This window comes from Quercus suber, unplaced genomic scaffold, assembly GCF_002906115.3.
Source record: "Quercus suber isolate HL8 unplaced genomic scaffold, Cork oak 2.0 scaffold_317, whole genome shotgun sequence".
Classification (NCBI taxonomy): Eukaryota; Viridiplantae; Streptophyta; class Magnoliopsida; order Fagales; family Fagaceae; genus Quercus; species Quercus suber.
In genome coordinates, this window is record NW_027069772.1 from 555,070 (window position 1) to 568,071 (window position 13,002).

The window sequence follows — 13,002 nt, forward strand, 5'->3', positions numbered from 1 at the left end:
GTTTGCAAGGAACACTAAATGTGGACAAATGAGAGGGCCAAATAATTTTTCATGTAGAGGTCAATTCTTAAAAAAATGGTTCAAATATGCAATTTTACTTATTCTAAATTTTTTTTTTTCTTTTGGGGGGCATGGCCTCCCCCCAATCACAAATGTAGCTCAGCCCCTGTTATATATATATATATATATATATAATTATATACTCATACAAAACAATGACGTTTTAGTTTGTCGGTGATTAGACACTTAGATCTCAGCAATGTTGGTTGGGCCTCATTCTTCTCAATCATGTATACAAGTAATTTGCCCCCTCTCTCCCTCTCTTCAATCTCCACTTCTTTTTCAGGAAGGTTCAACCTCTCTCTAATATATCCCCTATTGTATGATCCATTTATTTGGCCTTTCTTTCTCTACGATCTTAGTTTGTTGGTGATTAGACTCTTAGATCTTCAGTGCTGTTGTTTGGGCCTTGTTCACCTCAATCTTGTATTCAAGTAATTTCCTCTCTCTCTCTCTTCTCTCTCATTAATATAGAAATTTCTTTGAAAAAAAATTGGGGTTTTCATGTTTGCAGGTTAAATGATTGGATATCCCCTTTTTTTCCTCAAGTTCAGACAAAGTTATAAATGAGAATGAGGTTAGTATTTTCAGTTCACCGTTTTAGTTCCAATGGCTATTAGTAATTTAGTATTATGATTTTTGTGTATCCCTCTCATATACGGTACATGTTTGTTTTGGATTTTGTGAGTGATTGATTGCTGCTTTCTGCTGTATAGATTTGTAAATGGTAGAAATACAGCCATGTCTCTGGTTGATCAGCAAACCAATCAACCAGACCGACCGCACTGCATGTTTGGCGGGCCTTAAGCAAACTAGGCCAACCTGTCTGCACAAAATTTTACGAAGGACGGTGCGGTTTAATAAAAAGGAGCACCAATGACGTCGGTGCGGTGCAAAAAGAAGGGCCAAAAATCACACTTATCTTAAAAAGAAAGATTAATCATACTATTTGATTTTATTAAAAATCTAAAACCTTCCTTACAAATTAATCTAAAAACTTCCTTACAACTTACACCTTCCTTTCAACTTACCCAAGAGCTCTGTAGCCTGAATGGCACTTTTCTATGTTTTTAACGAAAGCTTTAAGATTCAAATTTCTCTTTACGCATAACAGCTATTAAATTATCCAAAAAAAAACCTTCCCTACGACTCAACAAAGGAGTTTACATGTATATATAACTATATATAATCAGTCTAGTTCTACAAATAATACATAGTTATCTAGAGAGATTTATACAAGGTAAGCTATCTGTTATAATCAGTCCTAATTGGGCTGTCAGCCTGCCACTAGTGACTTATTTTCGCCTCCATGACGGTAGAACTATTATTCTCGTTGTCAACAAGAAAGAGAGAAAAAGTAGTGCTCCAAATTCCAAAAAACTCAGTTCACTCTTTTTGGCTTTTAGGCGGTGTCACTGATCTGGGTAATTAAGGAGACACATTCGATAATCTCTTCTCCTCTCCCACAATCAAAATCTAAAAATAAAAAATAAAAAACCCCTGCAGATTGTAATCTCTTCCACAAACTATTTTGGGATCGTTTGGTTAGGCGATTTGGAGACTAAAAAATTGTTTTTAAAGTCCAAAACTCAATTTCGCAACAGTTTTTTATAACTTTTTTACAAACACTCATTTTAAATCTAAAAGCTCAACAGTTTATCCAAACACCAAATGCACCATTTATAATATTTTTACAAATTATTGATCTAGATTTATTACTAACATCATTTTCTTACTTACCCATAACTACTCACCACATCAACAATTTGTAAAAAAAATTGTAATTTCAGCATTTTCCAAAGTATTAACTATTTCTTATTTCCTCATAAAAAATAAATAAAAATAAAAAATCTTCTAATACTAGAATTTGTGAGTAGCCAAATCCAAGCACTTTAAATCAACTGTTGCACGGCATCATATATTCTGTTTGTGCACATATAAATAGAAAGCCCCAACCATCTAGAATTTGAGATTCACATGATATCCTTGCCTCTTTTATATACTTGTTTCCATGGGCTTCACAAACTTTCATATAAAAGTTTATCACATGGTCCACATAAAAATTGGTCTTACCTCTCCAAATTATTTTCAAGATAAAATGATGATTCATTCTTGGATCACACACATTATTATCGAAATCTCAAAATAAAACAAACTCCATTTCTACATCTGTAAAGCCAAGTACATTGGATTACATTCTTTGAAAAGGTAATTTATTAGAGAAACTAATTATAAGCCCAGGAACGCACATATTACCCAACAAAGGAAGAGAGGAATAGAAAAATTAATTACCCCACTCTTCCCCTTTGGTAGAAGTCCCTGCTGTAATGGAACTGTTGCATTTGAAGATACCTCAGATAACTTAAGTCGATCATCTCACCGTCTTGGTAAACCTATTGAGCATGAAAAACTATGTCACTGCACCCTCTCAGCAATCCTAGATGAGTATGAAACAGGCCCTCCTTGTGTTTGCCTTGTGTTGTAGGATTTACATTTTAAGCACTTGTGAGCCACAATGTGGAAATTCACCTCGGACGTTTTCCCACAGTCATTGCAAAGGATCCAAACCTAAGAAAATTGTAACAAAAAATTGTGGAGGTATTATAGGTTGATAAACCTAGTTGCACAAATCATTGACACCTTATCAAAACATTTCTTACCATTTTATTTTGGTATGTTTGAGGCATAGGTGTTGCTGCAACCTGAGATTGGTTCTCAAAACAAGTTAGTATATATAAAGGACCGGTTTTTACAAGTATAAATTTACTCAAAAACATAAACCTAACTATTTTGGATCTTCATAAGAGCATATTATGTAATTTTTTTTGGGAAAGTTAAAACTACTATCGAAGTACCTCCTCATCAAGTTTTTCCCACACAGGGGACATATCACAATAGGATTTTGAGCAAACAGGGCATGAGTACCTGCCAAAAGTTTAAACATTTTAAGGGTGAAAGAAGGAACAAAAAAAATTTATACAAGTAATCAACATAAATCAACAGCTTCCTTCAAAAACATACTGAAAATGATGCTCCATCTCTTTTACGCATTCCAAATGTATAGTGTGTCCACATCGCAAGACAGTAATGTCTTTTGTAGTATCAAACAGAAAAAATGAGGTTAGTATTTTCAGTTCACCGTTTTAGTTCCAATGGCTATTAGTAATTTAGTATTATGATTTTTGTGTATCCCTCTCATATACGGTACATGTTTGTTTTGGATTTTGTGAGTGATTGATTGCTGCTTTCTGCTGTATAGATTTGTAAATGGTAGAAATACAGCCATGTCTCTGGTTGATCAGCAAACCAATCAACCAGACCGACCGCACTGCATGTTTGGCGGGCCTTAAGCAAACTAGGCCAACCTGTCTGCACAAAATTTTACGAAGGACGGTGCGGTTTAATAAAAAGGAGCACCAATGACGTCGGTGCGGTGCAAAAAGAAGGGCCAAAAATCACACTTATCTTAAAAAGAAAGATTAATCATACTATTTGATTTTATTAAAAATCTAAAACCTTCCTTACAAATTAATCTAAAAACTTCCTTACAACTTACACCTTCCTTTCAACTTACCCAAGAGCTCTGTAGCCTGAATGGCACTTTTCTATGTTTTTAACGAAAGCTTTAAGATTCAAATTTCTCTTTACGCATAACAGCTATTAAATTATCCAAAAAAAAACCTTCCCTACGACTCAACAAAGGAGTTTACATGTATATATAACTATATATAATCAGTCTAGTTCTACAAATAATACATAGTTATCTAGAGAGATTTATACAAGGTAAGCTATCTGTTATAATCAGTCCTAATTGGGCTGTCAGCCTGCCACTAGTGACTTATTTTCGCCTCCATGACGGTAGAACTATTATTCTCGTTGTCAACAAGAAAGAGAGAAAAAGTAGTGCTCCAAATTCCAAAAAACTCAGTTCACTCTTTTTGGCTTTTAGGCGGTGTCACTGATCTGGGTAATTAAGGAGACACATTCGATAATCTCTTCTCCTCTCCCACAATCAAAATCTAAAAATAAAAAATAAAAAACCCCTGCAGATTGTAATCTCTTCCACAAACTATTTTGGGATCGTTTGGTTAGGCGATTTGGAGACTAAAAAATTGTTTTTAAAGTCCAAAACTCAATTTCGCAACAGTTTTTTATAACTTTTTTACAAACACTCATTTTAAATCTAAAAGCTCAACAGTTTATCCAAACACCAAATGCACCATTTATAATATTTTTACAAATTATTGATCTAGATTTATTACTAACATCATTTTCTTACTTACCCATAACTACTCACCACATCAACAATTTGTAAAAAAAATTGTAATTTCAGCATTTTCCAAAGTATTAACTATTTCTTATTTCCTCATAAAAAATAAATAAAAATAAAAAATCTTCTAATACTAGAATTTGTGAGTAGCCAAATCCAAGCACTTTAAATCAACTGTTGCACGGCATCATATATTCTGTTTGTGCACATATAAATAGAAAGCCCCAACCATCTAGAATTTGAGATTCACATGATATCCTTGCCTCTTTTATATACTTGTTTCCATGGGCTTCACAAACTTTCATATAAAAGTTTATCACATGGTCCACATAAAAATTGGTCTTACCTCTCCAAATTATTTTCAAGATAAAATGATGATTCATTCTTGGATCACACACATTATTATCGAAATCTCAAAATAAAACAAACTCCATTTCTACATCTGTAAAGCCAAGTACATTGGATTACATTCTTTGAAAAGGTAATTTATTAGAGAAACTAATTATAAGCCCAGGAACGCACATATTACCCAACAAAGGAAGAGAGGAATAGAAAAATTAATTACCCCACTCTTCCCCTTTGGTAGAAGTCCCTGCTGTAATGGAACTGTTGCATTTGAAGATACCTCAGATAACTTAAGTCGATCATCTCACCGTCTTGGTAAACCTATTGAGCATGAAAAACTATGTCACTGCACCCTCTCAGCAATCCTAGATGAGTATGAAACAGGCCCTCCTTGTGTTTGCCTTGTGTTGTAGGATTTACATTTTAAGCACTTGTGAGCCACAATGTGGAAATTCACCTCGGACGTTTTCCCACAGTCATTGCAAAGGATCCAAACCTAAGAAAATTGTAACAAAAAATTGTGGAGGTATTATAGGTTGATAAACCTAGTTGCACAAATCATTGACACCTTATCAAAACATTTCTTACCATTTTATTTTGGTATGTTTGAGGCATAGGTGTTGCTGCAACCTGAGATTGGTTCTCAAAACAAGTTAGTATATATAAAGGACCGGTTTTTACAAGTATAAATTTACTCAAAAACATAAACCTAACTATTTTGGATCTTCATAAGAGCATATTATGTAATTTTTTTTGGGAAAGTTAAAACTACTATCGAAGTACCTCCTCATCAAGTTTTTCCCACACAGGGGACATATCACAATAGGATTTTGAGCAAACAGGGCATGAGTACCTGCCAAAAGTTTAAACATTTTAAGGGTGAAAGAAGGAACAAAAAAAATTTATACAAGTAATCAACATAAATCAACAGCTTCCTTCAAAAACATACTGAAAATGATGCTCCATCTCTTTTACGCATTCCAAATGTATAGTGTGTCCACATCGCAAGACAGTAATGTCTTTTGTAGTATCAAACAGAAACTGCGCAATAAGGGGACATATATCAATTCATTTTGAAATAGAGCCTTTCCCCTTTCTAATTAAGCATTTCATTCTCCTAAATTTACCTCAAAGCAAACCGGGCAATTGTGGTGCATTGCTTTTTCAATACAATTGTGTGAATCCTTCAACATAATTGAATAGCAACATCCTGATACAATGAAAACTTCCAAATTATATTATCAAAAAACAACAAACAATACAGTCTCTGAGGCAATGAATAAGGAGTTCAACACTTCACCGCATTTATTACAGTGGAAAAAATTCTCCTTGCCCCCAGTTCTGCAATAATAGACTCAATAAACATATAGAAGTAATAACAAAGACAAGATAAAGAAAGCAAAGAATTGGAATATAGATCGAGTTTAACCTGCATATACCACACTCATCACAATGGTATTGCTTCTTAGAAACCTAGCAAAAGAATTATTATTATTATTTTATGTCACAAGTTACAGAAACTTTCTTGAGTTTTCAAAAAAGAAATTGATTCAGGAGGCTTACATCATCATCAAAGAAGTTGCATTTGGAACAAAAGTACTTCCCCATGCAAACCCCACACTGAATGCAGTTCTGTTGAATCTGATAAGTTATCAAAGAAAAATCAAAACCTTATTATGAACTTTATATTTATCATTATCCTTTCAAAAGAATAATGAAAACACTATTATGCAGTTCTGGAAACATACGTCTTGCTCTGTACTACACATGGAGCAGATCACCTGAAAGACAACAATGCTGAATTTTAGTGTGCTAATTGTAATTTTCTACATTATTTAAGAGTTCTGCAGATGAATGAAACTAAAATGTAAATTATCAACAAACAAGAAAGAGAGAGACAGAGAGAGATTTCGGGTGGTAAAGTTTGCATCTTTTGATAGGACCCTTAATTTGCCGGATCAATGACTTCCTACCAAAAATAGTTAGAGATCTCAAACATAAATTAAATGAATAAATCCATATAAAGCAAGACCCTAAAAAAGTCATATGTCACAATGTTTACCGCTAAGAGTATAGGGAAAAAAAGTACTATATTTTTTACTTACATTAAAAGAATAAAAGTTTACGCTCTACCTAGTAAAATTTCAAGCCATATATTTATCGGCTTCAAAAAAAGAGCCATATATTTATCCCATTAACAAAACCAAAAAAAAAAATGCACCAAAGTATTGAGTGAATAAATTTAAACTTACTAACCCTTTTCAAATCATGGCGGGGAACGTCGTGGCGATCAACAGGATCGACTTCCAATGAGTTCTGTTCCAAAATCATCCAAAAGAAGGTTTAATTTTTTTTTTTAAAACAAAATTAAAGAGCTAATCTAAAATAAATTTTATTAGTAATAAATAAAAAAGTGAGGGAAACCTTAGATTCGTTATGGCAATGCCTGCAATCAAATATCTCATCGCAACAAGGTGCTCTGATCTTGCATCTCCTTCTATAATGCGAGCACCTTCAAATTTTTAACCAAAAAAAAATCATAAAAAGCACAAAAAAGTTTTAAAATTGAAAAAATACAAAAGCCCAGAACAAATTACTGAAATTAGAGACAACCCCTAAACTTAAAAATAAATAAATAAACAAAAATGACATACCCGAATTTCCCACATTCCAGCTCCACCATAGCCTCACATTTCTTATGATAAACATCATTAGTGGACAAATGGGGCTCGTAATCGCTCTCCATTCTCCTCAGTTTCTCGTTGATTTTCCTCTTTATGTTTCAAAAAATTACCTGATACCCACAACATTCCAATTCATAAATCGTAAATTACTAAAAAAAAAGCGCATATCAAAAGTCAAACTAAACTGAATTACAAACATATGTGAAGGAAAGTTTTGAAAAAGCAAAAACAGACCCTAATGAAACGGGTTAATTGGAAAGGAGAGAATTTTCATGTGAAGAGAAATGGAGCCTAAAGAACGAGCATTGAAGCCACAATGTGGAACTCTCACACACACACAGAGCAAGAAGAAGAAGAAGAAGAGCTTGCACACTAATTATAGAGAGATATATATCATATGGTAATTAGTAATTACAGACTCAGAATTCAGCTGAATACCACATTTACCCCTTTTTCTTTAGAATTATTTGCCTTGTATAATTTGGATAACGAGTCGACACGCCACGCCAGCCCTTTGCTTTACTACCGACCAACCTGAATTATTAATTCTACTGTTCATTTATTGCGTAACGAAAAGGAAAGTGGGTGATTGATGAATTAATATATTTTGATCTTATCAAAAAAATAATAATTAATTTTGACTGATTAGTGAAAGAGAAATGGAGAGAGGAAGTTGATGATATTGGCAATGCCAAAATATGATCACACGTAAGCGACAACCATGTTTTTCTGGGTAGGAAGAAGAATATAGGGTAACGTGGGACGGTGGGAGGAAATTCGTTCTCTTTGTTTACGTACCAGCAATAAATAATGAAACATATTAGACTGTTTCAATAAATTAATTATAATATTTTATATTATCAGAAAGATAAATTAATTATTTATTGGAGTAGTCTGATGTGATTTTTTAAAGCATATGTCATACATTTATTGGGTAAGAAATACCAAAACAAATACTAAATTGATATTACTGGAATATAGTATACTTTCTCATTTCACGGGCTCAAGTTTTCTACTTCTCTTTGAAAAGGAACTATGAAGCAGTTGGAGTTCCCAACTTGAACCTTCCCTTTTTTTCTTTTTTCTTTATTCACTTTTCTTTTCTGTTTTGGTTGGAGTTTCGAGCTTGAACTGAAATTTGGTAATTTTGGTATGTTTAAGGAAAGGTCAAGCTTTGCGAGCAAAGCTTTTATAGAGGGATGGAGCTTGTGTCCAGTGGCCAGTGCTACTAGACACATTGCGATGCAGACATATATCTAAGACTGGATACGTGTTTGTATCCTAACGAATCCAATAGCCCCTGACTGCTAGACACAAGCCAAACCCTTTATAGAGAGGGCTCAAGTCGTTAATAATTTTCAAAGTAATGTTATAGTCACAAATTATTTTACAATATTTTAACAAAATGTTAATGTGACCAACATTTTATTGGTTTTCATATAGATTCACCATTAATATCACTTTTTCATTTACCAATAATAATTCACCACATTAGTAGTTTGTAAAATAGTTTGTCTCTCTAACATTATTCTAAATTCGGTACACAATAATATATTAGCTATAACCTAAAATGACACAACCCTCTGCCAAAATTTATTTCCATTTAGTATAAAAAAAACTAAACTTTTTCTATTCTATATATTCAGTTTTAAAATATCTCACATCAAATTATTTATTTTATACTACATTTTTTTAAATATCAATTTTCATTGATTATTAAAATTGTTTACCTTTCTTCACACACAACAATCTTCATCTATTTTATTCCTTCATCCTCGGAATACGAAAAAAAAAAACTAAATGCAAAATAAATAGTATCTATATAAATTTACACGATTACAGTAGCAAATTTGTAAATTTACACAATTATTTATAAAATGATGTTCGTCTTTTTAGGCAAAACTATTTCTATTATACACCCATTTATGTGAGTGCTCTTCCGCTGTACAACATCAATAAATTTCTTATATAGGTGGAATTCAAATCTAAATTATTTATAAATGAGATCAATGAGTCAACAGAAAGTCATTAATCGTAAGAGTGAGAATTAGTTAAAAAGAATTTACATCAAAACTATATCCAAAACACTAAATACCACCCCCCCCCCCAAATTATATTAAAAGTATCAAATCTATAATTTTTTCCCATCTATACAAAAAAAAAAAAAATTATATAAATGAAATTTATGACTCGTAAAAGAGAATAAAAAAAATAGAGAAATAATATTTAAAAGAAATTGTAAACAATATATATATATATATAATAATTTTACTTGAATGCTGAATAAAGGTAATTTGGGAGATAAAAATGGCGGTTAAATACTAATGCACACCTTTGATGAGATAGTCACTTCACAAGTATAAGTGTTTTTTGAGTGTAGAGGGTAAGGGTTAGAGTTCAAGTATTTAGGATAGAGTTTCATACACATATACACTTAGATTATACTAGAATATAATTTTTATCTTGTAAAAAATAAATTAATGAATTAATTAATTAAAATTTTTAAAAATTTAAAAAATAAAAAATAAAAAATAAAAAGACTCCGTTAAACACTTTAAGCTTGACTCGGCTTGGATGTTAACTATGGGCTATGGGGGTATTGGGGTGGTGGTATTTTGTTGAACAAAGTAGATGAGTTTCGTTATTTCTCAAAAAAAAAAAAAAAAAAAAAAAAGTAGATGAGTTTCGTTGAATTTGCTGACGAGATATGGGCCCGGTTATAAGTTATAACTTTACTCACTGTCGTCTTTTGATGGCCATGCATGCACCGAAACCAATGCAGCTTTAATAGTATTTTTCAAAAAGGTCAAGTGGCTGAGCACGTTTCAAAAAGTGAATGGGATAAGCTCATAAATATTAAAAGATCCAAGAAGAGAGCCATTGGGCTTGTTTAAGACAGTGATTGATGGCTCAAAATGAGGCCCAAAAAGCAAACAAAAATATCACCTTCATACTACCCATGCATCTCGTAATGTTAGTATCAAATTTGATCAACTAGCAGCCCAAACCTTCTTCTATTATTCAAAAGCAGCCCAACTTACACATTAGACTAGTGTTGGGAAAGCACCATACAGGCTTAACAAAATTGACTAGCTTTAGCTGTATAGGGTCAAAATAATTGCAGTCTGCTCAGTACAAGTAAATTTGAACTGATCGAAGTCGAAGAATAGCTGCATAGGGGAAGAACATTGGAGGACAAATATGGTTTTGTGTGGATTTTAGTCAGTTACTTTGAAGGGTTCTGATTCTTCTGAATATCCCACGCTAGTTAAAAAAAAAAAAGAAAAAAAGTCTCATGATTCATTAAGGTAATGTTTGGCATATTTATTAAAAATACATTTCATAAATTATAGAAAGTAAAATGTATATTGTAATTTTTTGTGTTTGACATTTCTTTTTTAAAATGTGTGGAATGCATTTTCCGTGCAGTGCATTTTGTATTTCTCAAATTCAAAATAAAATTTTTGAAAAACTAAAACTACATTTGGTAACTATTTTTATATTTTGTTTTCAAAAACTTGGTTTTGAAAATGAAAATGAAAAACAACTCAATGTGTTTCCAAAATAAGGGTGAGCATTTATTATTATTATTATTAGGGTAAATTACAACTTACCCATTTGTGATTTGACTGAAATTTAAGTTACCTACCTGTGATTTAAAATTTGATATTTTACCCACCTAAGATTTGACTGAAATTTAAGTTACCTACCTTAGGTTTGAAATCTCATGATGCAAGTGTCTATTGATTTCTTTTTGAACTTATTTGATCTTGTCTTTTATGTTTTTTGTGTTTTTGAAGGAGAGAAACATAAAAGTGGAGCAAATTTGCATATTTAGCCATGTTTTTAATAGGAGTGGGTTACAAAACTCTAACTAAGCTAATCTCAGGCAGGTAAAGTGTCAAATTTCAAACCAAATGTAAGCAACTTAAATTTTGGCCAAACCACAAGTGGGCAAGTTGTAATTTTTCCTTATTATTATTATTATTGTCTACAATCAATATAATAGAATATAATAGCATACATTTATATTTATAAGTGCTTGTTTAGATATTTTACAAAGTTAAAAAGTGAACATGTAATAGGCCAAGAAAGGGCCACCTTGACTAGATTTGACCTGAGAGCGGGAGGAGATTTGAAAAGTCTTTAACTCAATTGGTAGTGGACAAGTAATGCGTTCTGCTTATTTCAACATTAAAGTTTTTAAAAAAATAAGTCATTTTTTAAAAAGAATTTTCTATAAAACTATTATTATTTTCCTATTTTTAGTAGAAACTTTAAATAAGTTGGAAAATCATCTCCTAACTTCTTTTATTTAGATTATTATGAGATAGATTTGTTTTCCAACAAAAATACAATCTCTACAAAATAAGCCATACTTTTTTATTTTGGCCAAAGATAATTTACTTTTACTCATTTTTTATTATGCTAACAAATAATAGAAAACATGGAAAATTATCTTCACACAAAATTTCCATTGAAACAAATAGAATGTAAGAATAAGAATAAGAATAAAGGTCGATGATTGGTTCAACAACGGGAGTGTGGCAATGATGATTTCAAGGATAACAAGAGGAAGTGGAGGAGGGGGAAAGAGAGTGGCGGGTTTGGTTTTGGCCGCACTTTTTGAACTTTGTTATTGTGCTTTTGATTTTATTTTTGTTTCACCAAGATTCGAAGCATATCATGTTTACAAAATTAAAAAGAACTCTTTAGTTATTCTCAAGTTCCTTTGAAGATAGAGAAATGGAAACTGTTTTTATTTTCTATCAGTTTTAAGGCTGTGTTGGTTCTGTAAAAATTGATTTTTGGAAAATATTTTTCACATTCGTGGGTGTTTGGGGCAACGGAACATGTTGGTCAATCAAGTTCCAACCCTAAAATAATGGCATTTATAGCGAAAATTGGTTTTGCTTTCATATTCCGTAAATCAATTTCTTATTTGTTTCATCTATGTTTTCAATACTGGACAACTATGTATCTTCCAAATATATGATTGAAAATATTGTTCAATCTTTCAAGCAAAAGGAAGAGGAAGAGAAAGAGAAAGAGAAGGAAGAAGAGCTAGATGGATTATGGTCTGAGCTTCCATTTCATCTTCTTAGTCTAAATGAAGAAGAGCTTGATGGATCATGTTCTGGGTTTTCATTAGATCTTCTTCATGAGAAAAAGAAGGAAGAAATGCTAGACAGATCATGGTCTGAGCTTCCATTCCATCTTCTTTGTCAATTTTCAGCACACCTCATTCTCAAAGACTTGAGTACTTTTTTGTGCCATTTGCAAATCATGGCGATTAAGTAGTCCTATAAGTCCACTTCAACCATTATTGGATCCCCCATATTCTAATTTTCCATGTTTAATGCAATTGGGTATTCACAAATGCACATTCTTTCATCCAATGCATGATAATGGCAGTTATCAAATGGATATTCCAGAGTTGCGGGATGCATTTATCCATTATTCAAAGTATGGTCGGCTTCTCTTGTCTAAGATGGATAGAAGTGCCTTTTTCTTCCATCCCCTTGGTAGGATTAAAATAGAACTTCCAAGCTATCCTTGCAAGGAAGAATTTGAATCAATGAGTTTTTCTTCTCCCCCAACTTCTACAAATTGTTTTGTTATTGCAATCATATCTCGTGGTGA

At 32.2% G+C, this 13,002-nt stretch overlaps 2 protein-coding genes and 1 long non-coding RNA gene across 3 annotated transcripts; 1 reads left to right on the plus strand and 2 right to left on the minus strand.

Moving 5' to 3' along the window:
* Nucleotides 1-211: 211 nt before the first annotated feature.
* On the plus strand, nt 212-3,001 carry LOC136071480 (uncharacterized). Its single transcript, XR_010632768.1, has 2 exons — nt 212-494; nt 575-3,001. It is a non-coding gene; the product is annotated as an uncharacterized LOC136071480 (long non-coding RNA).
* Nucleotides 2,118-3,171, minus strand: LOC136071479 (E3 ubiquitin-protein ligase RZFP34-like). Its single transcript, XM_065782836.1, has 4 exons — nt 3,082-3,171; nt 2,916-2,985; nt 2,721-2,762; nt 2,118-2,628 (listed from the first exon to the last, which is right to left on the minus strand). Exons 1-4 carry the CDS (start codon nt 3,096-3,098, stop codon nt 2,476-2,478), a joined length of 282 nt encoding a protein of 93 aa, XP_065638908.1. The 5' UTR covers nt 3,099-3,171; the 3' UTR covers nt 2,118-2,475.
* Nucleotides 3,172-4,660: 1,489 nt separating this feature from the next.
* LOC112001041 (E3 ubiquitin-protein ligase RZFP34) lies at nt 4,661-7,762 on the minus strand. The gene is made up of 13 exons (XM_024033205.2): nt 7,594-7,762; nt 7,330-7,469; nt 7,100-7,187; nt 6,932-6,991; nt 6,424-6,456; nt 6,239-6,316; nt 6,105-6,148; nt 5,976-6,016; nt 5,803-5,885; nt 5,625-5,716; nt 5,459-5,528; nt 5,264-5,305; nt 4,661-5,171 (listed from the first exon to the last, which is right to left on the minus strand). Exons 2-13 carry the CDS (start codon nt 7,419-7,421, stop codon nt 5,019-5,021), a joined length of 876 nt encoding a protein of 291 aa, XP_023888973.1. The 5' UTR covers nt 7,422-7,469; nt 7,594-7,762; the 3' UTR covers nt 4,661-5,018.
* Nucleotides 7,763-13,002: the final 5,240 nt, after the last annotated feature.